The following is a 27,202-nucleotide window of genomic DNA, read 5'->3' on the forward strand; positions in this document are numbered from 1 at the left end:
GCTCACCGGAGAAAACCCGGCGGTCCCAGAGCGATCCCGGTGCCGATCCCGGTGTCGATCCTGATCCCTGAGCAGTTTTGGTTCCGGTCTCGGTCCCGGTACCGGAGCGGTGCCGCTCTCAGAGCCGGTACCGGCGCCGGTCTCCTTGGCCCCGCCCCTTTCCCCTCACGGTTCCCGCCCTTAATGTGACCACGCCCCTTTCCCCTCACGGTTCCCGCCCTCATTGTGGCCACGCCCCCTGTGGCTCATACCCCGCCTCCTCATTGGTTTTTCCGCTAAGCCCCGCCCATCTCCTGGCGCTCTCCCTCCGGCGCATGCGCAGAACACCCGGAAGTGGCTTCCCCGGGCGCCGCCATCTTTGCTCCCGGTGCCCCGGCCCGGCTCCAGCATGTCCGAGACCTACGGTGGGGCTATAGGGGATCTATAGGGGACCTGGGGGGGATCTATAGGGGATCTATAGGGGCCTGGGGGGGTCTGGGGGGGTTCGGGGAGTCTGGGAGGGATTCTGCGATCTCTGCAGGGGGTGTGGGTGTCTCTGTAGCGGATTCGGGGGGGTGTGGAGGTCCCTAAAGGGAATTTGGGGGCTCTATAGGGGATCTATAGGGGATCTCTGGGGGATCTGTAGGGGATCTCTGGGGGATCTGTAGGGGATCCATGGGGGATCTATAAGGGATCCATAGGGGATCTGTAGGGGATCCATAGGGGATCTATAGGGGATCTATAGGGGATCCATAGAGGATCTATAGGGGATCTATAGGGGATCTATAGGGGATCTATAGGGGATCCATAGAGGATCTATAGGGGATCTGTAGGGGTCTGGGGGATCTATAGGGGTCTGGGAGAGCCTCTGGAGGGTCCAGGGGGGTCTCGGGGTCCCCATGGAGGAACCTGGGGGTCCTCGGAGGGAATTTTTGGGAATTGGGTTCCGTGGGCAGCGGATTCTTCCCAATTTGGGATCCCCGTAAGGAAAATCTGGGAATTCTGGGGTCTCTATCGGGGATTTTGGGGTCCCCATAAGGAAAATCTGGGAATTCTGGGGTCCCTATAGGGGATTTTGGGGTCCCCATAAGGAAAATCTGGGAATTCTGGGGTCCCTATCGGGGATTTTGGGGTCCCCATAAGGAAAATCTGGGAATTCTGGGGTCTCTATCGGGGATTTTGGGGTCCCCATAAGGAAAATCTGGGAATTTTGGGGTCCCTATAGGGGATTTTGGGGTCCCCATAAGGAAAATCTGGGAATTTTGGGGTCCCCATAAGGAAAATCTGGGAATTCTGGGGTCCCTATAGGGGATTTTGGGGTCCCCATAAGGAAAATCTGGGAATTCTGGGGTCCCCATAAGGAAAATCTGGGAATTCTGGGGTCCCTATCGGGGATTTTGGGGTCCCCATAAGGAAAATCTGGGAGTTTTGGGGTCCCCGTAAGGAAAATTCGGGAATTTTGGGAATTCTTTTTCCCCCCAGATTTCCTCTTCAAGTTCCTGGTGATCGGCAGCGCCGGCACCGGCAAGTCCTGCCTGCTGCACCACTTCATCGAGAGCAAGTGTACGGAATTCCAGGCAATTTCGGGAATTTTCGGGAATTCTGGGCGGTCCAAGGAATTTTGGGGAGATTTTTGGAGGCATTTTCGGTTTTTTTTTTACTTTTTTGAGCCCTTTGGAGGCTTTTTCCCCTCCTTCTTTTGTGGGATTTTGCTTTTTAATGCAACTTTTGGGAATTTTGGGGCATTTCCTGTCACTTTTGGGGCATTTTCTTTCATTTTGGGGCATTTGGAGCCAATTTTGGGCCATTTTGGGTCATTTTGGGGCCATTTCCCCCCCATTCTGGACATCCCCGCTCCCCCATCCCACGGAATTCCCGTTTTTTCCCCGTTTTTCCCAGTCAAGCAGGATTCCAACCACACCATCGGGGTGGAATTCGGCTCCAAGGTCGTCAACGTGGGCGGGAAAACGGTGAAACTTCAGATCTGGGACACGGCCGGCCAGGAGCGCTTCAGGTACCTCCTCCTTCCCACTTTTCCCACCTTTATCCCAATTTTCCTTCTTTTTTCCCAATTTTCCTCCTTTTTTCCTCTCCTTTTTCCCAATTTTTTTTCTTTTTTTTCCTCATTTTTTCCCTTTTTTTTTTCCATGTTTTTTTTCCCACTTTTTTCCCCACCAGTTTTCCTGGCTTTTCCCCTCTTTTTTCCCCTCAATTTCCACCTCTTTTACCAATTAATTAATTATTATTAACAGCTGTTATTTTTTATTATAATTACTATTACTAATACTCAATCATTACATATTATTACTATTAACTATTATTAATTAGAGCTGTTCATTATTACTCACCCTTAATTATTATTAACAATTATTAAGAATATTTGCTGATTGTTAATGATTGTGAACCGTTAATGATCATTAGTGGTAATTAGCGATCCCCACGCGCGATTTCGGCTCGGGGTTTGTTCCGTTCCCGCCCAGAATTCCCGGTTTTTTCCCGTTTTTCCCATTTTTTCCCGTTTTTTCCCCGTTTTTCCCTGCCCAGGTCGGTGACCCGCAGTTATTACCGGGGGGCCGCGGGGGCGCTGCTCGTCTATGACATCACCAGGTACGCCCGTGACGTCATCGACGCGCCCGTGACGTCATCGGCTCATCCACGACGTCGCCAATGTGCTTGTGACGTCATGGGTGGGCGCGTGTGATGTCATTGGTGGGTGGGATGTCATTGGTGGGCACGTGTGACGTCATTAATGGGCATGTGACATCATTGGGGGGTGTGATGTCATTGGTAGGAGTGTGATGTCATTGGTGAGCGTGTGTGATGTCATTGGTGTGTGTGATGTCACCACATCAATTTATGACATCATCAAGTCAATTCAGGACTCTTTTTTTTTGCCTTTTGGGGCGTTTTTATTTCCTTTTTTCCCCGTTTTGTTTTCCCCCATTTCCCGCGGCTCCCGGAATTCCCGCAGGTCCCGGAATTCCAGCCGGGAATCCTCCACCACCCCACCCTGCAGCGCCCTGTGAATTTGGGAGGATTTGGGGGTTTTTTTGGGGTGGGTTTTTAATTTCTTTTCCTTTTTTTTCCCCCATTTTTCCCCCATTTTTCCCCCATTTTTTTTTCCCCATTTTTTTCCCCCTTTCCCGCGGCTGCCGGGACAATTCCCGGGATTGCGGCGGCTCCGGGGCGGTGCCAGCCGGGAGACGTACAACGCGCTGGCGCAGTGGCTGACGGACGCCCGGACCTTGGCCAGCCCCAACATCGTCATCATCCTCTGCGGCAACAAGAAGGACCTGGAGGGCGAGCGGGAGGTGACGTTCCTGGAGGCCTCGCGCTTCGCCCAGGAGAACGGTCCGGGAAAAAAACGGGAAAAATGGGAAAAATGGGAAAAATGGGAAAAAACGGGAAAAAATGGGGGAAAATGGGGGAAAATGGGGGGAAATGGGGAAAAAATGGGGAAATTGGATAAAAACGGGGTTTGGGATGATCGGGAGGAGAAGTTCCTGGAGGCCTCGCGCTTCGCCCAGGAGAACGGTCCGGGAAAAAAACGGGAAAAACGGGAAAAATGGGAAAAAATGGGAAAAAACGGGAAAAAATGGGGGAAAAATCGGGGAAAAAATGGGGAAATTGGATAAAAACGGGGTTTGGGATGATCGGGAGGAGAAGTTCCTGGAGGCCTCGCGCTTCGCCCAGGAGAACGGTCCTGGAAAAAAACGGGAAAAAACGGGAAAAAATGGGGGAAAAATCGGGGAAAATGGGGAAAAAATGAGGGGGAAAGACGAGAGAAAAATGGGGGGAAAATGGGTAAAAATGGGATTTTGTGGTCATGGGATTGGGGGGAATAATTCTGGGGGGAAGATCCTGGAGGGAATAACGGGATCCTGGGGGAATTCCTGGGGGGAGCAATGGGATTCTGGGGGGAATTCCCGGTGGGAATTTGGGTTGGGAATTCGGGATCCCGGGGGAATTCCCGGTGGGAATTTGGGTTGGGAATTCGGGATCCCGGGGGAATTTGGGTTGGGAATTCGGGATCCCAGGGAATTCCCGGTGGGAATTTGGGTTGGGAATTCGGGATCCTGGGGGAATTCCCGGTGGGAATTTGGGTTGGGAATTCGGGATCCTGGGGGAATTCCCGGTGGGAACGAGGGGAATTCCCGGGAATCAGAGCTGATGTTCCTGGAGACGAGCGCGCTGACGGGCGAGAACGTGGAGGAGGCGTTCCTCAAGTGCGCCCGAACCATCCTCAACAAGATCGAATCCGGTACCCAGCCAGCGGGAATTGATCGGGAATTGGGATCGGGAATTGGGATCGGGATCGGGGATCGAGGGTTTGGATCCTTGGGAACCAGGAGGGTTTCTCTCCCAAAAGTTGAGATTTCGGGGGAATTGGGACGTTTGGATCCCAGGGATGGAGGTTTGGGATTCCCGAGTGATCCAGGACCAGGGATCCAGGGGGGATTTGGGATCCAGAATTTCCTGGAGAATTTCCAGGGAATCTGGGATGGGTTTGGGTGGATCCAGGGGGGGATTTTGGGATCCCAAAATTCTGATTTTTTTTTCCCAGGAATTTGCGGGGGGGATTTTAGGAGAACCAGGGGGGGTTTTAGGGAATTTTGGGACCCAAAAATTCCCTTTTTTTTTTTCCCAGTGACTCTGGGATGGTTTTGGGAGGATTTCAGGGGATTTGGGGATCCCGAAATTCCCATTTTTGCCCTGCCCAGGGGAGCTGGATCCCGAGCGGATGGGATCTGGGATTTGGGGTGGTCTGGGGGGATTTGGGGATCTGGAATTCCCGATATTCCCTGCCCAGGGGAGCTGGATCCCGAGCGGATGGGATCTGGGATTTGGGGTGGTCTGGGGGGATTTGGGGATCTGGAATTCCCGACTTTCCCTGCCCAGGGGAGCTGGATCCCGAGCGGATGGGATCCGGGATCCAGTACGGGGACGCGTCGCTCCGGCAGCTCCGGCAGCCCCGGGGGGCTCCGGCCCCGAGCCGGCAGAGCTGCGGCTGCTGAGACCCCCCAAAATATTCCCAAAAAACAGGTGAGACCCTCCGGAAATCCCAAAAAATTCAGGTGAGATTCTCCCCCTCAAAAAATCCCCAAAATTCCCAATGAAACCCCCCAAAAATACCCCAAAACCACCCAAAAAAAATCCCAAAAAGTCCAGGTCAGACTTCCCTGAAAAATCCCAAATAAAACCCCAAAATCCAGGGGAGAACCTTCCCAAAATCCCCCAAAAATCCAGATGAGACCCCCCAAAAAATGAGAATCCTAAAAAATAGGAGATTAAAAAATGGGGATCCTGAATAAATGGGAAACGCCTCCAAAAAATAAGGAACCACTCAAGACACCCCCAAAATCGTGGATCCCAAAATGGGGATTCCCAAAAAATTCCCTAAATTATTCCCTAGAATCAAGAAACCCCCCCCACCGAATTTAACCCCCCAAAAATTCCCAAATTCCTCAGAATTCCCCCTTTCCCTAAAATTCCCATTTTTTCCCCCCTCCAGGACCAGGTGCCTCCGCTGGATCTCGGGGACCCCCCCAGGAATTTTTGGGGGGGTCTCTCCTCCCCCGCCGCCCCCAAAAACCCAAATTTGGGGTCCAAATCCGCTGCTTTTGGGCAAAAGAATTCCCAGGAATCCCTTGGATTCCGGAGGGGGATCCCCTCCCCCCCCCAGTGCGGTTTTTGGGGGTTTCCCCCCAAATTTCCCGGGTTTATTTTTGCCTTTTTTTGCCATTTTTTGGTGGTTTTGGCGTTTTTTGAAGCGGGATTTTTTTCTGGGGGGTCCCCCCAGTTTTTTGGGAGGGGTCCCCCAATGTTTTCGGGGGGGGTGGGGGTCGCCCCCTCTCCCAAATTTTTCCTCCGTCCCCCTCTCCCCCAAATTGGGGGGGGGGTCTTTTTTTTTTCCTTTTTTTCCCTTTTTTTTTTCTCTTTTTTTTTCTTTTTTCCTTGTTTTATTTATTTGCACTTAATTTGGGGAGGGGGGAGGGGCAGGAATTTTGGGCAGGGGTCGCCGGGGGGGGCTGGAAAAGTTGGGGACCCTCCCCGCCCCCCCCCGCCCCCCAAAAAAATCCCGGGAAAAACCCCGGGAATTCCGGGGCTTCCCCCGCCCGAGGTGTGAAAAATGTGAAATAAAAAATTTACGTTTTCAGCTTTTTTGGTGATTTTTGGGGCGGGGCCGCTGGGGTTTTTTGGGGGGGGGGGGATTTCCCCCCTGAGCCGAATTTTGGGGGAATTTTGGAGATTTTTGGGAGAAAACTTGAGGGTTTTGAGGGGGAATTTGGGGGTTTTAGGGCAGAAATTTGGGGATTTTTTTTTGGTGGCGTTTGGGCGTTCGGGGGGGAAATTTGGGGTTTGGGGCGGGGCGGGAATTTGGCGTTTGGGGAGGATTTGGGACTTTTGGGGGGATTTGGGCCGGGATTGTCCCCAAGGTCAGGAATTGTCCCCAAGGTCAGGGATTGTCCCCGAGGTCAGGAATTGTCCCCAAGGTCAGGGATTGTCCCCGAGGTCAGGAATTGTCCCCAAGGTCAGGAATTGTCCCCAAGGTCAGGGATTGTCCCCAAGGTCCCCTCTGGCCGCTTCGAGCACGGCCGGAAAATCCCGGGAAAATCTTTGTGATGCCGGAGCCTTCATCCTCCTCCTCTTCCTCATCCCGGGATCTTCCTCCCACCCCCTCCTCCTCCTCCTCCTCCTCCTCCCCATTACCCCGGGATCTTCATCCTCCTCCTCCTCTTCCTCATCCCGGGATCTTCCTCCCACCCCCTCCTCCTCCTCCTCCTCCTCCTCCTCTGCTATCCCGGCAAAAGCTTTCCCTGCTCCGTCATCCCGGGACTTTCTTCCTCCTCCTCCTCCTCCTCTTCGTCATCCCCGGGCCTTCATCCCATCCCCTCCCTCCTCCTCCTCCTCTTCGTCATCCCGGGCCCTTCATCCCATCCTCCTCCTCCTCCTCCTCCGCTTCCTCCTCCTCCATCCCGGGACTTTCCTCCTCCTCCTCTTCGTCATCCCGGGAAAACTTTTCCGACTCCGTCATCCCCGGGACCTTCATCCCCGCCCGTCCTCCTCCTCCTCCTCCTCCTCCTTCTTTCCGTTAACCAGAGACCTTCATCCCCACCCTCCTCCTCCTCCTCCGCTATCCCGGGACCTTCATCCCATCCTCCTCCTCCTCCTCCTTTCCGTTAACCAGAGACCTTCATCCCCATCCCCTCCCTCCTCCTCCTCCTCCTCCTCCTCCTCCTCCCGGTGCGGGGGGTCCCGGCCATGGGGGGGGGGCTCTGCGGGGCCCCCCCGCCGCTGTCGCCGCTGTCGCCGCTGTCGCTGCTGGTCGCGATCGCCGCGCTGGGAGCGACCCCGGCCCCGCCCGGTGAGAGCGAATGGGGGGCTCCGAATTTGGGGGGCTCCGAATTTGGGGGCTCTGAATTTGGGGGCTCCGAATTTGGGGGTCCCGTTTTTGGGGGGTCCCAGGGACGGGGGAGTTCCCGGTTTTTTTGGGATTCCCGATTTTTGGAGTCCCGGTTTTGGGCTGTCGCGATTTTCGGGGTCCCGGTTTTGAAGGATTCCGATTTTGGGGTTTCTCGGTTTTGGGGATCCCGGTTTTGGGGTTCCCGATTTTGGGGGGTCCCGGGACAGGAGGGTCCCGATTTTTTGGGGGGTTCTGGGGACGGAGCCCCGGGTTTGGGCGGGTCCCGGTTTTGGGCGGGTCCCGATTTTAGGAAATCTCAATTTTGGGATTTGCCGCTTTTGGGGTGTCCGATTTTGGCGGGTTCCTGTTTTGGGGGGGGGTCCCGATTTCGGGGGGTCTCAGGCTCAGGGGGATCCCGATTTTGGGGATTCCCGATTTTAGGGAACCCAAATTTCGGGGTTCTCAAACTTTTGGACTCCCCCGGTTTTGAGGTTCCGCAGTTTTTAGGGTTTGACCCCTCCCCCTTCCCACCCCCCCCCCCATTTTTGGGAGGGGTCCCCGCGCCCTTCCCCCACCCCAAAATTGGGGGTGCGGCCCCCCCCGGGGATGGGCGGGGGTCCCTCCCCACCCCCGGCCCCACCCCACAGCTGGGACCCCTTCCCCACCCAAATTTCGGTTTTTTTTGGGAATTTGGAGAAATTCCCGGGATTCCGGAGGGTCCCGAGGGAGGGGGGGAGGGGCGTGGGAAGGGAAACGGGAAACTCAGATTTTGGGGCGATTTTGGGGCCATTCCGGGGCTGATTTGGGGTCGATTTTTGGGAATGTTTGGTGTCGATTTTGGGGGTATCGGGAATTAAATAAAAAATAACAAAAATACCAAACCCCTCCCCCCCCCCAAATCCCCCCAAAACCCCGAACCCCTGACCCAGTTTTGGGGGCAGAATTTGGGGAGTTTTCCAACATTTTTTGGGGGGGCGGAATTTTTTGGGGGGGGAATCTTTTGGGGGGGAGGATTTTTTTTGGTGGAATTTCGGGATTTTTTTGGGGGGGAATTGTTGGAGTTTCGGGGTTCCCAGGGCTGCAGTTCCTGGAGCACCCCTCGGACGCGCGGGCGGCCCCGGGGGGGTCCCTGAGGCTGCGCTGCCGCGCTCGGGGGGACGAGGAGCCCCCCGAGCTGGGCTGGGAGCGCGACGGAGCCGCCCTGGACGGGGACAGCGACCTGGCCCAGGTGGCCCTGCCGGGGGGGGCCTGGGTGGCCACCAGCCAGCTCAGGTGGGCAACCGGGGGGGGGCACCTGGGGACAACCTGGGGACAGCCTGGGGCACCCGGGGTACCTCCTGTGTCACCTGGGTGTCACCGATGCCACCTGGGTGTCACCGATGCCACCTGGGTGTCACCGATGCCACCGGTGTCCTCACGTCCCCAAAACCCCCAACCCCGAATCCCGGAATCCCGATCCCAAATCCCCCGTTTTCACCCCCAAAATCCCAAATCCCCCCCCCCCCCCATTCCCAACCTCAATTTTCCCAAAGTCCTGGTCCCAAATCCCCAAATCCCAAATTCCCCATCCCAAAATCCCGAACTCCCCGAATTCCAAAAAAATGTCCCCCGAATTCCCCAAATCCCCCCAAAATTCCCCAAATCCCCCCGAATTCCAGGCTGTCCCCGGTGTCTGCGTCCGACTCGGGCCGGTACCGGTGCTGGGCCCGCCTCGGGGGCGGGGAGCGGCTCCTGTCCCGCGAGGCTCACCTGGAGCTGGCAGGTGAGGGGGGGGAGGTGTCCCAAAATTCCCAAAATCCCCCCTGGAATTCCCAACATTCCCCATGGGAACCCCCGAATCCCCCCTAAAACCCACCCAGAGCCCCCCGAAATTCCCGACGGTCGCCCCAGGATTCCCCAAATCCCGCTGGGATTCCCCCGGAACTTCTGGAATTCCCAAAATCCCCCGGAATTCCCAAAAATCCACCCCAAATCCCACCCGGAAACTCCCCAGAATTCCCCAAATTCCCTCAGAATCCCCGAATCCCCCCTAAAACCCACCCAGGACCCCCCAGACCCAGCCGGAACCCCTCATTTTTGGGGGATTTGTTGGGGTTCCGACCTCAGGACTCACCCGAATTTTTTTCCCGGTTTTCCCCCATTCCTGCCAGGGCTCCCGGTTTTCCTGGAGGAGCCGCAGGACCTGGAATTGCCCGTTCTGGCCCCGTTTTGGCTGCGCTGCAGCGCCCGGGGCCCCCCCGAGCCCGTCAGGCTCCGCTGGCTGCGGGACGGGACCCCCCAAAACGGGCTCGGGGACCCCCTGGGCCGGAGCCCCTCCACCCTCAGGGTGCCCGGTGAGGACATTTGGGGACCTTCGGGGACATTTGGGGACCTTCGGGGACATCTGGGGAGATTCGGGGACCTTCGGGGACATCTGGGGAGATTCGGGGACATTGGGGGACATTTGGGGACCTTCGGGGACATCTGGGGAGATTCAGGGACATTGGGGGACATTTGGGGACCTTCGGGGACATCTGGGGAGATTCGGGGACATTGGGGGACATTTAAATGAGATTTGGGGAGATTTGGGGATATTCGGGGACATCTGGGGAGATTCAGGGACATTGGGGGACATTTGGGGATATTCGGGGACATCTGGGGAGATTCAGGGACATTGGGGGACATTTAAATGAGATTTGGGGACATTTGGGGACCTTCGGGGACATCTGGGGAGATTCAGGGACATTGGGGGACATTTAAAGGAGATTTGGGGACATTTGGGGATATTCGGGGACATCTGGGGAGATTTGGGGACATCTGGGGATTTTGGGGGGGCATTTGGGGACTTTGGGGGGGCTGGCAAATGGAGGAATTTGGGGGAATTTGGTGCTTCGGGGGATTTGGGGAGATTTGGGGGAGGTTTGGGGGCATTTTGGGGACACCTGGGGACATTTGGGGACATCAGAAAAGGGCCAGATCATCACCGGGGGAGGAGAACGACCAAAGTCTGTCCCCACCTGTCCCCACCTGTCCCCACCTGTCCCCACCTGTCCCCTCAGGGCTGAACCGCAGCAGCTCCTTCGCGTGCGAGGCTCACAACGAGCGCGGAGTGGCCACGTCCCGCAGCGCCACCGTCACCGGTGAGCCCCGGACCCCGCCCGGAGCGGGGAACCCGCGGGGATCGGTCCCGGACCCGAACCGGGGGAACTGAACAGAACCGGAACCAAAAATCCGCCCGAAACCGGCCAAAAATCGGCGTAAAAATCACACCAAAGCGGGCAAAAATTGGCACAAAATTGACTGAAAATTGGCATAAAATTGACACAAAACTGGCACAAAATTGACCCCAAATCCATCAAAAACCAAAGTGACAAACAAAAACAAAGTGACAAATCCATCAAAAACCAAAGTGACCCCGAAATCGAACAAAAAATCAACATAAATTGACCCCAAATCTCCCCAAAACCGGAGCCGAAATCTCTCGGGAAGTGCCCCAAAAGGCCCCGGGGGTGGCGTTTGGGGACCCGGGGGTGGCGTTTGGGGTCCCGGGGGTGGCGTTTGGGGACCCGGGGGTGGCGTTTGGGGTCCCGGGGGTGGCGTTTGGGGACCCGGGGGTGGCTCTGACCCCCCCGTGTCCCCCCAGTGCTGGCCCCGGCCCCCAGGAATTTGGGTTTGGCTGCGGCGGGGCCGCGGTGGCTGGAGGTGACCTGGGAGCCCGGGGACGGCTTTGGGGACACCGGGGACGGCTTTGGGGACACCGGAGGGGACCGAGGGGACACCGGAGGGGACCAGGAGTGCACGGTGCAGGTGAGGGGACAGCGGGGACACCGAAAATCACCCAAATCCACCCCAAATTCACCCGAAATTGACCCAAAATTGATCCCGTGGGGCCATTCGGGGCCATCGGCGCTGTCCCCGCGGTGTCCCCCAGCTGTCCCCGGGTGACGCCGCCGCTGTCGCCGCTGTCGCCGATCCCGCCGCTGTCGCCGATCCCGCCTCTATCGCCGCTGTCGCCGCTGTCGCCGATCCCGCCGCTGTCGCCGATCCCGCCTCTATCGCCGCTGTCGCCGATCCCGCCTCTATCGCCGCTGTCGCCGATCCCGCCGATCCCGCCGATCCCGCCGATGTCGCCGCTGTCGCCGCCGTGTCGCGATCCGTGCCGGTTCCTCCCTTCTCCCTGCGCCTGGCGGGGCTGCGGCCCCTGTCGCGATACCTCGCGCGCGTCGCCTGTCGCGACAGGCGGGGCCGGTCGGCCTGGAGCCGCTGGGTGCCCGTGGCCACCGAGGAGGGCGGTGAGAGGAGGGGACCCCAAAAAATTGGGGAATGGGGGAGACCCCAAAATGTGGGGGGAGGGGGATGGGGGAGACCCTCAGGGATGGGGGGAGACTCTCGGGGGGGGAGGGGTGGGGGCTCTCCCTCCCCCTCTTTCCCCCCCTTTTTCGGGGGTCTCACCCCCCGTTTTGGGCTCTCCCCAGCTCCCGAGGGGCCCCCCCGGAACGTCAGCGCCGCCTGGGTGGGGCCGGGCCGGGCCCGGCTGCGCTGGGGACCCCCCCGGGACCCCCTCAACGGCGTCCTCGGGGGCTTCAGGGTGGGCTACGCGACCCCCGCCCACCCCGAGGTGCGACCCCCCCCAAAAAACCCCAAACTCACCCCCAAACCCCCCCCGGGATTCAGAAAATCCCAAATTTACCCCAAATCCCCCAAATTCACCCCCAAACTCACACAAAATCCCCCCGGGGCCCCCACAGTTCCCCCCTGGACCCCTCAAATCCCTCAAATTCACCCCAAAACCTTTCTGGGATCCCAAATTCACCCCAAATTCCCCCAATTTCCCCCCCCAAATCCCTCAGAACACAAAAAAAATCTCCCAAAATTCCTCAAAGTCCCCAAATCTCCCCTTTTCTCCCATTCCCCGCCCCATTTCCCACAAAATCCCCCCAAAATCCCACATTTTTCCCGTAATCCCCCAAATTTCCTCTCGAATCCCCCGTTGCCTGCCCCAAATCCCCCCCAGATCCCCCCAAATCCTTCCCAAATCCCCCCAAATCCCCCCACCCGAATTCCAGGTGATTTTGGACGTGGGGCTGGCCCAGGAGGCGTCGCTGGATTTGGGGTCCCTGGGCCCCAACGTCACCCTCAGGGTGGTCTCCTACACCGGGGGGGGCGAGGGGCCCTGGAGCCCCCCCCTGCTGCTGCCGCCACCCCGTGAGTGACCCCAAAACCCCGGAATTCACCCCAAAACCCCCGAATTCACCCCAAAAACCCCCAAATCCTGAAATCCCCAGGATTCTTCCCCACGAAAGCCCCAAATTCTTCCCAGACCCAAAACCCCCCAAACCCCCGAGCCCAGAGCCCCCAAATGTCCCCAACCCTGAAACCCCAATGTCCCCCCAGTGTCCCCAAATCCCCCCGGTGTCCCTCCAATGTCCCCCCAGTGTCCCCAAATCCCCCCCAAAGTCCCTCCAATGTCCCCCCAATGTCCCCAAATCCCTCCCAAATCCCCCCCAAAGTCCCTCCAATGTCCCCCTGGTGTCCCCCAATGTCCCCAAATCCCCCCCAAATCCCCCCCAAAGTCCCTCCAATGTCCCCCAGTGTCCCCCAGTGTCCCCTTTGTGTCCCCACAGCTGGAGAGGCCCCACTGGAGACACAGCTGGGTGAGGAGGGGAATGGGATGGGATGAAGATGATGATGATGATGATGGGATGAGGATGATGATGGAGCTGGGATGAAGATAATGATGATGATGATGGGATGGGATGATGAAGACAATGATGATGATGATGATGACAATGATGATGATGATGATGACGATGATGATGATGATGATGATGATGATGATGATGATGATGGGATGAGGATGATGATGGAGCTGGGATGAAGATGATGATGACAATGATGATGATGCTGATGATGATGACAATGATGATGATGATGATGATGATGATGCTGATGATGATGATGATGAAGACAATGATGATGCTGATGCTGACACTGCCCCTGTCCCGCAGTGCGTCCGGCGGCTCCGGCCGGTGTTTGGTGGCCGGCCCTGCTGGCCCTGCTGGCCCTGGGGGCTCTGGCCCTGCTGGCCCTGCTGGCGCTGGCGGCGCGGCGACGCCACAAAGAGACGCGCTACGGGTGAGGGGACAGTGGGGACACCTCCGGCCACCCCCGGCCACCCCTGGCCACCCCCGGTCACCCCTGGCCACCCCTGGCCACCCCTGGCCACCCCTGGCCACCCCCGTGACCCTCGGTGACATCGCCCATGTCCCCAGGGCCGCCTTCGCTCCGGCCGTTCGCTTCCGTGTCCGCAGCTCCTACGGCCGCCGGTCAGCCCAGGCCACGCGTGAGTGACCCTCGGACAGCCCTGAATGTCCCCAAATGTCCCTGAATGTCCCCAAATGACCCCAAATGTCCCCGAATGTCCCCAGTGAACCGCCTGGGCATCAGCCCCGAGCTGAAGGAGAAGCTCCGGGACGTCCTCGTGGAGCGGCACCGGGTGGCGCTGGGCAAGACCCTGGGCGAGGGTGAGTCCCCAAAATCCCCCAAATCCCCCCAAAATCCACCCCAAACCCCCCCAGAATCCCCCAAATTCACCCCAAATCTCCCCAAAATCCACTCGGGACTCCCTGGGACACCCCAAAATCAGCTTGGACCCCCCCCCGAAGCCACAGAAATCCAGTGGGGCCCTCCAAAGTCCCCCCAGCAGCCCCCTCAATTCCCCCAAACACTCCAAAATCACCTCAGGAACCCCCAAAATCCCTGAGGACCCCCAAAACCATCCCCAAAATCAGCCTGGAGCCCCCTGGAACCCACAAAATCCCTGGGGCCTTCCCAAATCCCCCCCCCAGAACCCCTCAGGACCCTCCCAAATCCCCTCAAAGCCCCAAAATCTCTCCAAACCTCCCCCAAATCCCTCTGGGACCCCCCACAATCCCAGGAGAGTTCGGCTCGGTGGTGGAGGGGACTCTGCACCAGGACTCGGGGGTGCTGCGCGTGGCCGTGAAGACAATGAAACGTGAGGACCCCAAAACCCCCCCAAAATCCACCCCCAAGTCCTGGAATTTGCCCAAATTTCCCCCAAAATCCCCAAAATTCACCCCGAAGTGGCCATCTGCTCGCGGGGGGAGCTCGAGGATTTCCTGAGCGAGGCCGCCTGCATGAAGGAGTTTGACCACCCCAACGTCATGAAGTTGATCGGTGAGAAACCCCCAAAACTGCCCCAAAAACACCCTAAAAATACCCCAAAATCACCCCCAAAATATCCCAAAATCAACAGCGAAATCGCCCCCAAATCATCCCAAAATCAACCCCAAATCCCTCCCAAATCTGCTCTGGGATGCCCCATTTTTGGGGGGATCTGAGCCCCATTTTTGGGGGTTCTGAGCCCCATTTTTGGGGGGATCTGAGCCCCATTTTTAGGGGGATCTGAGCCCCATTTTTGGGGGTTCTGAGCCCCATTTTTAGGGGGATCTGAGCCCCATTTTTGGGGGTCCTGAGCCCCATTTTTGGGGGGATCTGAGCCCCATTTTTGGGGGTTCTGAGCCCCATTTTTGGGGGGATCTGAGCCCCATTTTTGGGGGGTCCTGAGCCCCATTTTTGGGGGGATCTGAGTCCCATTTTTAGGGGGATCTGAGCCCCATTTTTGGGGGTTCTGAGGCCCATTTTTGGGGGGATCTGGGCCCCATTTTTGGGGGGATCTGAGCCCCATTTTTGGGGGATCTGAGCCCCATTTTTGGGGGTTCTGAGCCCCATTTTTGGGGGTTCTGGATCCCGTTTTTGGGGGTTTCCCATCCCCAATCCTGGCAGGGTTCACACCCAAATTTGGCAGGGGGTTCAGGGTGTTCCACACCCCAATTTCGGGGGTCCTGAACCCCAAATCTGGGGGGGTCCGGGGCTTGACTCCGCCCCTCTCCCCCCCCAGGGGTCTGCCTGCAGCCGTGGGGGAGGGGCTCGGAGGGGGCCCCCCCCGCCCCCATCGTCCTCCTGCCCTTCATGGCCCACGGGGACCTGCACAGCTTCCTGCTCTGCGCCCGCCTCGGGGACCCCCCCACGGTGAGAGACCCCTCCCCAAAACCCCAAAATCCCCCCAAAATCATCCCCAAAGTCATCCCCAAAATCCCCCCTGAAATCCTCCCTAAATCCCCCCGAAATCCCCCCAAAATCCCCCCAAAATCCCCCCAAAATCATCCCCAAAGTCATCCCCAAAATCCCCCCTGAAATCCTCCCTAAATCCCCCCAAAATCCCCCCAAAACAACCCCAAAATCCCCCCAAAATCATCCCCAAAGTCATCCCCAAAATCCCCCCCGAAATCCTCCCCAAATCCCCCCAAAATAACCCCAAAATAACCCCAAAATCATCCCCAAAGTCATCCCCAAAATCCCCCCTGAAATCCTCCCAAAATCCCCCCAAAATCCCCCCAAAATAACCCCAAAAATCCCCTTCAAAACCCCCCAAAACCCCAAATCTGGGGCCCTGCGTGGGTTCCTGCAAATTTTGGGTGGGATTTTGGGTGGATTTGGGGGAATTTTGGGGTGGATTTGGGGGAATTTTAAAGGGAATTTTGGAGGATTTTGGGGTGGATTTGGGGGAATTTTAAAGGGAATTTTGGAGGATTTTGGGATGGATTTGGAGGGATTTTGAGGCCGGTTTGGGGGGGATTCAGGGTAAATTTGGGGATGGATTTGGGGGGTTTTGAGGGGGGATTTTTTGGGATTTGGGGGCGTTTCGGGGGGGGATTTTCCCGGCGCCGTTACAGGGAGGTTTTGGGGGACATTTTGGGATTTTTGGGGCTGTCGCAGGCGCTGTCCCCGCGCACTCTGCTGGGATTCATGGCTGACATCGCGGCCGGGATGAGCTACCTGAGCCAGAGGAACTTCGTGCACCGGGACCTGGCAGCGCGGAACTGCATGTGGGGACACGGGGGGGACACGGGGGGACATTTGGGGACACGGGGGGACATTTGGGGACATCGAGGATATTTGGGGACATTTGGGGACATCAAGGCAGGGTCTGGATCTTGGGTTTTGGGAGACTCTTGAGGATTTGAGGGATTATTTGGATTATTGGGATTTGGGGATTTGAGGATTTGGGGTTTGGGTATTTGGGGGTTTGGGGGATTATTGGGATTTGAGGATTTGGGGTTTGGGTATTTGGGGGTTTGGGTATTTGGGGTTTTGGGGTTTGGGATTTGTGTGTTTGGGTCTTTGGGGGTTGGTGGATCTGGGGGATGCCTGGGATTTGGGGATTTTGGGGAATCGGTGGTTTTGGGGTGCGGGTGTTGCGGGGCGCTGACGCTGTGCCCGTGTCCCCAGGCTGGACGAGCGGCTCCGGGTGCGCGTGGCCGATTTCGGGCTCTCCAAGCAGGTGGGCGGCTCCCAGTATTACCGGCAGGGCCGCGGGGCGCCCGTGCCCGTCAAGTGGGTGGCCCTGGAGAGCCTGGCCGAGCGCGTCTACACCACCAAGAGTGACGTGGTGAGACCCCAAAAACCCCCAAAACTGCCCCAGAAATGTGCTCAGGCAGCCCAAAAACCCCAAATCCCAAAAAACCCATAAAAATCCCATAAAAACCCTCAGAGAAGTTTCATAAAAATCCCCCCAAAATCCCAAAAATCCAAACCCAGGAGCCCCGGTCTGGCTCCTCAGGGACCCCTTTGTCCACTCAGCGGTCACTCGGAGTGACCATGGTGGGGATGACCCAAGTGACCCCAGAGTGACCCCAGAGTGACCCCAGAGTGACCCCTTGGTGACCCCGGAGTGACCCCTTGGTGACCCCATCAGAGTGACCATGTGGGACATGGGGGGTGGTGCCCCGGGGTCACTCTGGGGTCACTCCGGGGTCACTCCGGGGTCACTCTGGGGTCACCAAGGGGTCACTCCGGGGTCACTCTGGGGTCACTCCGGGGTCACTCCGGGGTCACTCCGGGGTCACTCCGGGGTCACTCTGGGGTCACTCCGGGGTCACTCTGGGGTCACTCTGGGGTCACTCCGGGGTCACTCCGGGGTCACTCTGGGGTCACTCCGGGGTCACTCCGGGGTCACCCTGGGGTCACTCTGGGGTCTCTCCGTGTCCGCAGTGGTCATTCGGGGTGACCATGTGGGAGATCGCCGCCCGGGGCCTGACCCCGTACCCGGGGCTGGAGAACAGCGAAGTCTTCGAGTTCCTGAGGGGGGGGCGGCGGCTGGGGGCCCCCCCACAGTGTCCACCCCACCTGTGAGTGACCCCTGACCCCTCTGAGTGACCCCTGACCCCCCACTGACCCCCCAGTGACCCCCAAACCCCCCCAGTGACCCCCAAACCCCCTCAATGACCCCTGACCCAACCCACCAAACCCCCGCAGTGTCCACTGCACCTGTGAGTGACCACTGACCCCCAGCCCCATTCCCGACACCCCCAGCCCCATTCCCGACGCCCCCAGCCCCATTCCCGACACCCCCAGCCCCATTCCCGACGCCCCCCGCCCCATTTCGGACCCCCCCATCCCCATTCCCGACACCCCCAGCCCCATTCCCGACACCCCCAGCCCCATTCCCGACACTCCCAGTCCCATTCCCGACACCCCCAGCCCCATTCCCGACACCCCCAGCCCCATTCCCGATGCCCCCAGCCCCATTCCTGACCCCCAGCCCCATTCCCGACACCCCCAGCCCCATTTCCGACGCCCCCAGTTCCATTCCCGACACCACCCACCCCATTCCCGACACCCCCAGCCCCATTCCCGACGCCCCCAGCCCCATTCCTGACGCCCCCAGCCCCATTCCCGACGCCCCCAGCCCCATTCCCGATGCCCCCAGCCCCATTCCTGACCCCCAGCCCCATTCCCGACACCCCCCGCCCCATTCCCGACACCCCCAGCCCCATTTCGGACCCCCCCAGCCCCATTTCGGACCCCCCCAGCCCCATTCCCGACGCCCCCCGCCCCATTCCCGACGCCCCCAGCCCCATTCCCGACGCCCCCCGCCCCGTTCCCGACGCCCCCAGCCCCATTTCCGACGCCCCCAGCCCCATTCCCGACACCCCCAGTTCCATTCCCGACACTCCCAGCCCCATTTCCGACGCCCCCCGCCCCATTCCCGACGCCCCCAGCCCCATTCCCGACGCCCCCCGCCCCATTCCCGACGCCCCCCGCCCCATTTCGGACCCCCCCAGCCCCATTCCCGACGCCCCCAGCCCCATTCCCGACGCCCCCAGCCCCATTCCTGACCCCCAGCCCCATTCCCGACGCCCCCCGCCCCATTTCTGACACCCCCAGCCCCATTCCCGACGCCCCCAGCCCCATTCCCGACGCCCCCCGCCCCATTTCCGCAGGTACGCGCTGATGCGCCGCTGCTGGGCCGCCGACCCCCGCGCCCGCCCCACCTTCGAGGAGCTGGGGGGGGCCCTGGGGGGGCTCCTGAGGGGGCTGCCCCCCCCCCCGGGGACCCCCGACCCCCTCTATGTCAACATGGCCCGGGGGGGGGGAGGGGCGGCTGCCGGGGGCCCCCCCGAGCCCCCCAAAGCCCTCCCGGACCCCCCCCCGGAGCCCCCCGGCAGCGAGGCGGGGGGGCCCGGCCGCTACGTGCTGTGCCCAAAGCCCCCCGATTTTGGGGGGGTCCCCCCCGACTTTGGGGCTTCTGAGGAGGGGGCGTGATGGGGAACCCCCCCCCCAAAAACAAAAAAAGCTGCGGCACTGCCAAGGACCTCCCCCCCCCCCAAATTGGGGGGACTCCCCCCCCGCACGCTGGACGGACTCGGGGGGGGCCCTCGAGGGACAGGACCCCCCCCAAATAGGAGGGACACCCCCAAAGGTACTGGGGCACCCCTGCGACCCCCCCAAAGTGAAGGAAACCCCCCCAGAACCCCCCCAGAAGGGAAAGGATCCTTTTGGGACCCCCCCAAAATAAAGGGACCGCTCCCAGGACCACCCCAAAAAAAGCAGGGACCCCCCCCAAAGGTACTTGGGCATTGTGGGACACCCCCAAAATAAAGGGACCCCCCCCAAAGGTACTGGGACCCCCAGGGACCCCCCCAAAATAAAGGGACCCCCCTCGGGACCCCTCCAAAGCCCCCCACACCCCCAATAAAATTCCTTGTCCTGTACCGGCCTCACTTTTTTGGGGGTTTGGGTTTTTGGGGGGGTTTTAGGGGGGTTTTGGGTTTTTGGGGGGGGTCTCGGGGGTCCCGTGGGAATTTGGGGGCTCGGGGGGCGGGGACAGAGCGGGGGCGTGGCCTCAGACCACGCCCAGATGGCCGCAGCCAATGAGAGCGCGGCTGCCGTTGCCGGGCAACACGAGCGGCCCCACGCGCAGAAGCCGCCGTGGGCGTGGCCGTGCCCGCATCACGAAAATAACCAATCAGAAGAGAGATTTAACCGGGCGGGAAGTCGGGGGGAGGTGGGAGAGTGTTGACCAATGGGAACCGTCGTTACATCGTCGCGTGGGGCGGACGGCCAATGGCAGCGCGCGTTACGACGCGGCGCGGCCCGGGACGGGGAAGGGGGAGCGGTGGCGGCCATTTTGATCGGGCCCCGTGAGGGGCCGTGAGGGGCGGCCATGGAGGCGCGGCGGCTGCGGGTGCAGGAGCTGCGGGACGAGCTGGGCCGCCGCGGCCTGGACACCCGCGGGCTCAAGGCCGAGCTGGCCGAGCGGTTGCAAGCGGCGCTGGACAGCGAAGGAGCTCGGCGGGGGGACGCGGTGGGCGCTGAGGACCGATGTAAGGGGGAGAAGGGGACGCGGTGTGAGGGGTGGGATGGGGTGGGTGGGAGATTTGCTGGGCTCTCCGTGAGAGGCTTGGAGCGAGCCTTCACGCAGGGGGAGGGTCTGGCCTGAGGGGGGCGGCTGGTCCTGAGCCCCCGGCCCGAGGGAACGGTACCCCCCGGTTCTGAGCGACTCTGGGTCCTCAAAACCCCCGGTTCTGAATGGGATCCCCCGGTTCTGAGGGAATGGGACCCCCAGGACCCCCGGCCTGAGGGAATGGGATCCCCAAGACCCCGGTTCTGGGGGAATGGGACCCCCAGGACCCCCGGCCTGAGGGAATGGGATCCCCAAGACCCCCGGTTCTGGGGGAATGGGACCCCCCCACATTCCTGAGGGTCCTGATCCCTCCTGTCCCCCCAGGCTCCTCCCTTGTCCCCCCCTCCCCACAACTCCGATTTTTGGGGGTTCCGTCCCCAAATTTCGCCGCTTTTCCCTGACCCAGTTCTCCCTTTTTTCCCCCCAGACGGCCTCGACAACCACAGCCATGAGCCTCAGGGTGGCTACCAGGAGCCTCAGGGTGGCTACCAGAGCCACCAGGGCCACCAAGGCCAGGAGTCCCAGGGCTACCAGGGCCACCAGGGCCAGGACCATCAGGGCCACCAGGAGCCCCAGGGCTACCAACCCTACGAGGGTCACGAGCCCGAAGCCGAGCCGGGCTACGAGAGGGGAGCCCTGGACCAGGAGCCCCCCGGGCTGCCCCCAGGTGGGGTTGGGGGGCTCTGGGGGGGCATTTTGGGGGTCCCCGGGGGTGTGGGGAGGGGGGGATTTGGGCAGGGACCCCCCTGTCCTGTTCCAGGTGGGGCTGGGGGGGCTGTGGGTGTATCTGGGGGGTCTCTGGGTGTGTTTGGGGTGGGTTCTGGTTGTGCTTGGGGGTTTCTGGGGGGCATTTTGGGATTCTCTGGGGGGTCTCTGGGTGTGTTTGGGGAGGGGTCTCCATCTCCTCTCTCCCCTCCCCCTCCCCACAGAGCTGAACTCGAAGCCGGACGAGCTGCCCCCCCCCACCTCAGTCCCCCCCCCAAATTACCCCGTGCCCCCTCCCCCCACGTTCCCCACCCCCCCTTACGGCCTCCCCCCCCCTCCTCCTCCCTTCCCCACCCCTCCCCCCCCTCCGGGGGGCTACGGAGCCCCCCCTCCCCCCCCAGCGGGGTACCCCCCAAATTACAGCACCCCTCCCCCAAATTACAGTGCCCCTCCCCCCCCAAATTACAGCACCCCTCCCCCAAATTACAGCACCCCTCCCCCAAATTACAACACCCCTCCCCCAAATTACAGTGCCCCTCCCCCTCCTAATTACAGCACCCCCCCTAATTACTCCATGCCCCCCCCCCCCTTTAACACCCCCCCTCCCTACGCCACCCCTCCCCCCACGGGGGGTGGGGGGAATTTTGGGGGGGGTCCTGACCCCCCGCAGCCCCCCCCGAGCCGGAAGCGTCCGTTCGAGGATCGGGGGAGGGGCTACTACGAGCACCGCGAGGAGAAAAGGTGAGGGGAGACCCCCCCCAAATTTACCCCCCCAGACTCCATGGGGGGCCTGGACCCCCCTGATTCAGCATCGAGACCTCCCCCAGATTTGGGGTCAGGACCCCCCAGTTTGGGGTTAGGACCAGGAATTTTGGTTCCTGACCCCAAAATCAGGTCCTTGCCCTCCAAATCTGTGTCCCCGTCCCTGTCCCCAGGGGCCGCTCCCCACAGCCGCCGGCCGAGGAGGAGGAGGAGGATTTCGACGACTCCCTGGTGGCCGTGGACACCTGTGAGTGTCCCTGAGACGTCCCCGTGTGACCCCCGGTGTCCCCCCGCAGTCCCCCCGGTGACCCCGCTGTCCCCACAGATAACTGTGACCTGCACTTCAAGGTGGCGCGGGACAGGTACGGGGGGCACCCGCTGACCATCGAGGGCTTCGCCTACCTGTGGTCAGGGGCCAGGGCCACCTACGGCGTGCGGCAGGGCCGCGTCTGCTTCGAGATGAAGGTGAGGGGACACCCTGGGGACACCCTGGGATCAGGGATTGGGGACATCCTGGGATTTGGGACACAGGACAGGGGTTGGGGACAGGGACACAGGGACATGGGGACAGGGACAGGTCCCAGTGACAGGAGGCAGATGTTTGCAGATGTCCTCAGATGTCCCCAGTGTCCCCTCTGTCCCCTCAGGTGATGGAGGAGATCTCGGTGCAGCACCTGCCGTCCTCAGAGCCCGACCCCCACGTGGTGAGAGTGGGCTGGTCCCTGGACTCGTGCAGCACCCAGCTGGGTGAGTGTCCCCAAATGTCCCCACTGTCCCCGCTGTCTCCTTCCTCCTGGAATTTTGGCATTTGTGAAGGGAATTTGTTTGCATTTGGGGCTCCCCCGAAGGAATTCTGGGCTCTCCACCAGGAATTTTTGTCCCAAACGGGGGAATTTTGGGATCTCTGTGGGGAGCAGTTTGGGAACTCCGTTCTCCCTGTGGAGAATTTTCCATCCTTTTCCCGAATTCCCGGTTTTCCCCCCAGGGGAGGAGCCCTTCTCCTACGGCTACGGCGGCACCGGCCGCAAATCCACCGACGCCAAATTCCAGAGCTACGGAGAGACCTTCGGAGAGAGTGATGTCATCGCCTGCCTGGCGGTGAGGGGCACACCTGGGGACACCTGGGACAGGTCACAGACACACCTGGGGACACCTGGGGACAGCAACTGGGTGGCTGGAGAGTGACCAGTGACCACAGAGAGACGGCGGGGTGACCAGGGCAGTGACTGCCTCCTGGGCTGGGGACCCTGAGGTCGCTCCCAGAGGAGATTTTGGGATTCTGGGATTTGGAGAGTTTGGGATTTTGTGCTTTGACTCCTCTGAGATGCCGTGATTTGGGGATTTTGCTTTTTCTGCTCCCACAACTCAGCTGGCTCCACCTTTCTGCCCATTTCTGATACTTTTTCACCATTTTCCCCTGCTTTCCCCCCGTTTTTCCCCCCGTTCTCGCGGTGCTTGCAGGATTTCGAGGCGGGCGAGGAGGTGGAGCTGTCGTTCCTCAAGAACGGCCGCTGGCAGGGCGTGGCGTTCCGCGTGCGCAAGGACGCGCTGGCCGGCCGGCCGCTCTTCCCGCACGTGCTGGTCAAGAACTGCGCCGTGGAGTTCAACTTCGGCCAGCGGCCGGAGCCCCTGCGGCCACTGCCCCCCGGCTTCACCCTCATCCAGCACCTGCCCCTCGGACAGCGCCTGCGCGGCACCCGCGGGCCCAGCAGCAAGGCCGAGTGTGAGGTGGGGACATTGGGGACACCCTGGGGACACCCTGGGGACATTGGGACATCCTGGGGACATCATGGGGATGTGATGCTGGGGGTGTCCCATCCCCAAAGCAACCCCGGAATGTCCCCAGGGTGTCCCCAGGGTGTCCCCAGACCTTGCTGGGCTGGGACACAGGGACACCGGGGTGGCTCGGAGGGTGTCCCATATCCAAGGTGACCCTAGGATGTCATTGTCACCTGTGTCCCCCTGTCACCCCTGTGTCCCCCCGCTGTGTCCCCATGTCCCTGCTGTGTCCCCGCTGTGTCCCCAGATGCTGATGATGGTGGGGCTCCCGGCGGCGGGGAAGACGACGTGGGCGGTGAAACACGCGGCTGCCAACCCCGGCAAGAAGTACAACATCCTGGGGACAAACGCCATCATGGACAAGATGAGGGTATGGGGACATCCTGGGGACATCCTGGGGACACGGGGTGACCCAGGGCACACTGGGGACATAGGGTGACACAGGGACATGGCTGTGGGTGGGTGCCCCAGCTGCCCGGGGGCAGGGCAGTGGGTGCCCCAGGTGTGTCCCCAGGTGTGTCCCCAGGTGTGTGCCCAGGTGTGTCCCCAGGTGTGTCCCCGTGTCCCCAGGTGCGTGCCCAGGTGCCGCACCGCAGCCGTGGCGTCGCCCGCAGGTGATGGGGCTGCGGCGGCAGCGGAACTACGCGGGGCGCTGGGACGTGCTGATCCAGCAGGCGACGCAGTGCCTGAACCGCCTGATCCAGATCGCTGCCCGCAAGCGCCGCAACTACATCCTGGACCAGGTGACACCCTGGGGACACTGTCACCCCCCTGTCACCCCCCTGTCACCCCCCTGTCACCCCCCCTGTCACCCCCCTGTCACTCCCCTGTCACCCTCTGTCAACCCCCTGTCACTCTCCTGTCCCCCCCTGGGCTCCCCAAGGGCAAACACAACAAAAAGACCCCAAAAACTCCTCAAAATCCCCTTTCCATCCCATTTTTTCCCCTTTCCCTCCCATTTTTTCCCACTTTATCCCGATTTTCCTGATGTCTTCTCCAGTCCAACGCCTACGGTGGAAAATGTGTCCCCAAATCTTTTCTCGCCCAGAAATCTCCGATTTTCCAGCAAACGCAACAAAAACACCCCCAAAAAATCACTAAAAAATCCAAATTTTCCCCGTTTTACCCCAGATTTTCCCGTTTTTCCTCCCCAGACCAACGTGTACGGCTCGGCGCAGCGGCGGAAGATGCGTCCCTTCCAGGGCTTCCAGCGCAAGGCCATCGTCATCTGCCCCACGGACCAGGAGCTGCGCGAGCGCACCGTGCGGCGCACCGACGAGGAGGGCAAGGACGTGCCCGACCACGCCGTGCTCGAGATGAAGGGTGGGGCTTTGGGGTGAAAAACGGGCGTTTCGGGAAAAACGGGGAAAAAGGGGCACAAGCGGCGAAAAAACCGGGCGGAAAAATGGGAAACAAACGGGGTGAAAATGGGAAAAAAACCAGGGTGGGCGAGTTCCTGGAGGCTGTGCAGTTCATGGAGCTGCAGCCACTCCTGGTTTTGGGGATTCTCAGGAGTTTTGGGGATTCTCAGGAGTTTTGGGGATGTTTTTTTGGGGGATTTTTGGGGTCACCAAGTCCCGTTATCCCGTAGCCAACTTCACGCTGCCGGAGGCGGGCGAGTTCCTGGAGGCCGTGCAGTTCGTGGAGCTGCCGCGGGCCGAGGCGGCCGCGCTCGTGCGCCGCTACAACCGCGAGGGTCGCAGCGCCGAGCGGCGCCCGGAGCGCGGCCGCGGCACCGGGACCTTCCCGGGAACGCGAGCGTTCCGTGGGGCCGGCAACGGCACCGGTGAGAGCCCCGGGACCGGAGGGGAACCGCGGGGTCCGGCTGGGGGGGCTCCCGGGGGGTTCCCATGGGGTTCCCATAGCATTCCCATAGGATTCCACTCCAGCATTCCTATAGGATATCCATCAGGTTCCCAAAGCGTTCCCGTGGGGTTCCCGTGCAGTTCCTTTAGGATTCCCATAGGATTCTTTTAGGATTCCCCTATGGGATTCACTCAGGATTCCCCTATGGGATTCCCATCGGGTTGCTGTAGGGTTCCCGTTGGGTTCCCCCATAGGATTCCCATAGGATTCACTCGGGATTCCCCTGTAGAATTCCCATAGGATTCCCATAGGGTTCCCCCAAGGGATTCCCATAGGATTCCCCCATAGGATTCCCATAGGATTCACTCGGGATTCCCCTGTAGAATTCCCATAGGATTCCCATTGGGTTCCCCCATAGAATTCCCATAGGATTTACCGAGGGCGGTTCCACCCCAAACACGGGGGGGGGGGGGGGGGGAGGGGGACAATGGGGGGGAGGGCACAGAGGGGGGGAGGGGCCACCGCGGTGCCCCCCGGGTGACCCCGTGTCCCCTCCCCCCACAGGGTATCCCCGGGGGGGTTTCCCCCCCCCTCGCTGGGGCGGCGCCCCTCCCCCATCCCGGGACGCCCCTCCCCCCCCCTCGGGGCGGGGCCGCCCCCCCGCCCCTCCCCCCACCCTGCCCCTCCCTCCCCCTCCCCCCCAGGCCTCGGGGGGGTTCCAGAGCCCCGGGGGGAGCCCCCCCAGCGCCGCCCCCTCCCCCACGGCCGCCTACGGACAGGGCCCACAGGTGAGGAGCGCGAAGCAGCACCCCGAGCCCCACAGAGCCCCCCGAGCGGCCCCCGGTGCCCCAAAACCCATCAGAATACCCCAAAATCCCATCAGAATACCCCAAACCCCACCAGAATACCCCAAAATCCCATCAGAATGCCCCAAACCCCACCAGAATACCCCAAACCCCACCAGAATACCCCAAAATCCCATCAGAATACCCCAAAATCCCATCAGAATACCCCAAACCCCACCAGAATACCCTGAAAACCCATCAGAATGCCCTAAACCCCACCAGAATACCCCAAAATCCCATCAGAATACCCCAAAATCCCATCAGAATACCCCAAAATCCCATCAGAATACCCCAAAACCCACCGGAATACCCCAAACCCCACCAGCATACCCCAAAATCCCATCAGAATGCCCCAAACCCCACCAGAATACCCCAAAATCCCATCAGAATACCCCAAACCCCATCAGAATACCCCAAAATCCCATCAGAATATCCCGAAATCCCACTGGAATACCCCAAAAATCCCAGTGAAATACCCAAATATCGCACTGGAACACCCCAAATCCCACTCAAATGCCCCAAATCTCACTGAGATGCCCCAAATTACCCTAAAATCCTCCCTGGAATAGCTCCAACACCCCAAATTACCCCCAAATGCCACAGAATTCCCCCAAAATCCCCCGAAACCCACATTAAATACCCCAAATCCCCATAACATCACGCTAAGATCCCCCCACAGCACCCCCAAATCCCCCCAAATTATCCCAACATCCCCCACAAGCCCAAAATTGGGGGATTTGGGGCCCCTTGGAGGTGGGAGGGGAGGGATGGGGGGAGTTTGGGGGATTTGGGGTGGATTTTGGGGGTTTGGGGGGGGTTTTGGGGGTCTGGGGTTTGGGGTGGATTTTTGGGGGGGATTTTGGGAGGAAAAGGGGAGGATTTGGGCAAAAGGGAGATTGGAGCTGGGAATTTGGGGGGGGTTGGGGTGGAAAAGGGGAATTTGGGGGGAAAATACAGAATTTTGGGGAGGGAAAAATGGGAATTTTGGGGGAGGGGGAAAAAACCCCGGGCTCCTCCCCCCGCGCCCGGAATTCGGGGGCGGAGTCAGGGGTGACCCCTCCCCCCTTCTCCCCTCCCCCCCCAGAGCTACGGACAGAGCTTCGCCCCTCCCCCCCCCGGGTACTTCGGGGGGGGCGGGGCCTTCCCCTCCCCCCAGCCCCTCCCCCAGCCCGG

General features: G+C 60.4%; 3 protein-coding genes across 5 annotated transcripts; all 3 read left to right on the forward strand.

Annotated features, from left to right (window-relative positions):
• The first annotated feature begins 322 nt into the window (after nt 1-322).
• Nucleotides 323-5,980, forward strand: RAB4B (RAB4B, member RAS oncogene family). 3 transcript variants are annotated; one of them, XM_058859822.1, is made up of 9 exons: nt 323-404; nt 1,462-1,542; nt 1,879-1,993; nt 2,524-2,586; nt 3,176-3,330; nt 4,145-4,240; nt 4,879-5,022; nt 5,492-5,508; nt 5,542-5,980. In XM_058859822.1, exons 1-7 carry the CDS (start codon nt 389-391, stop codon nt 4,992-4,994), a joined length of 642 nt encoding a protein of 213 aa, XP_058715805.1. In that variant the 5' UTR covers nt 323-388; the 3' UTR covers nt 4,995-5,022; nt 5,492-5,508; nt 5,542-5,980. The 3 variants fall into 3 exon arrangements, 2 of the variants coding, with proteins under 2 accessions (XP_058715805.1, XP_058715804.1); XR_009279931.1 differs by having other exon boundaries at nt 4,879-5,054; nt 5,492-5,980; XM_058859821.1 differs by having other exon boundaries at nt 5,492-5,979.
• An 848-nt stretch (nt 5,981-6,828) lies between these two features.
• AXL (AXL receptor tyrosine kinase) lies at nt 6,829-19,045 on the forward strand. Its single transcript, XM_058859820.1, has 20 exons — nt 6,829-7,345; nt 8,461-8,656; nt 9,043-9,146; nt 9,535-9,717; nt 10,423-10,503; nt 11,007-11,170; nt 11,295-11,655; nt 11,839-11,981; nt 12,430-12,568; nt 12,988-13,017; nt 13,372-13,498; nt 13,636-13,706; nt 13,792-13,887; nt 14,301-14,378; nt 14,468-14,560; nt 15,285-15,415; nt 16,163-16,272; nt 16,676-16,835; nt 17,438-17,574; nt 18,670-19,045. The coding sequence occupies exons 1-20, from the start codon at nt 7,243-7,245 to the stop codon at nt 18,989-18,991; spliced, it is 2,829 nt and encodes a 942-aa protein (XP_058715803.1). The 5' UTR covers nt 6,829-7,242; the 3' UTR covers nt 18,992-19,045.
• Nucleotides 19,046-19,813: 768 nt separating this feature from the next.
• Nucleotides 19,814-25,976, forward strand: HNRNPUL1 (heterogeneous nuclear ribonucleoprotein U like 1). Its single transcript, XM_058859817.1, has 14 exons — nt 19,814-20,052; nt 20,560-20,799; nt 21,062-21,578; nt 21,773-21,846; nt 21,925-22,064; nt 22,247-22,346; nt 22,585-22,697; nt 23,061-23,327; nt 23,626-23,748; nt 23,993-24,121; nt 24,533-24,701; nt 24,970-25,164; nt 25,749-25,830; nt 25,889-25,976. The coding sequence occupies exons 1-14, from the start codon at nt 19,893-19,895 to the stop codon at nt 25,974-25,976; spliced, it is 2,397 nt and encodes a 798-aa protein (XP_058715800.1). The 5' UTR covers nt 19,814-19,892.
• Nucleotides 25,977-27,202: the final 1,226 nt, after the last annotated feature.

The sequence above is a fragment of the Poecile atricapillus genome, chromosome 31, assembly GCF_030490865.1.
Source record: "Poecile atricapillus isolate bPoeAtr1 chromosome 31, bPoeAtr1.hap1, whole genome shotgun sequence".
NCBI lineage: Eukaryota > Metazoa > Chordata > Aves > Passeriformes > Paridae > Poecile > Poecile atricapillus.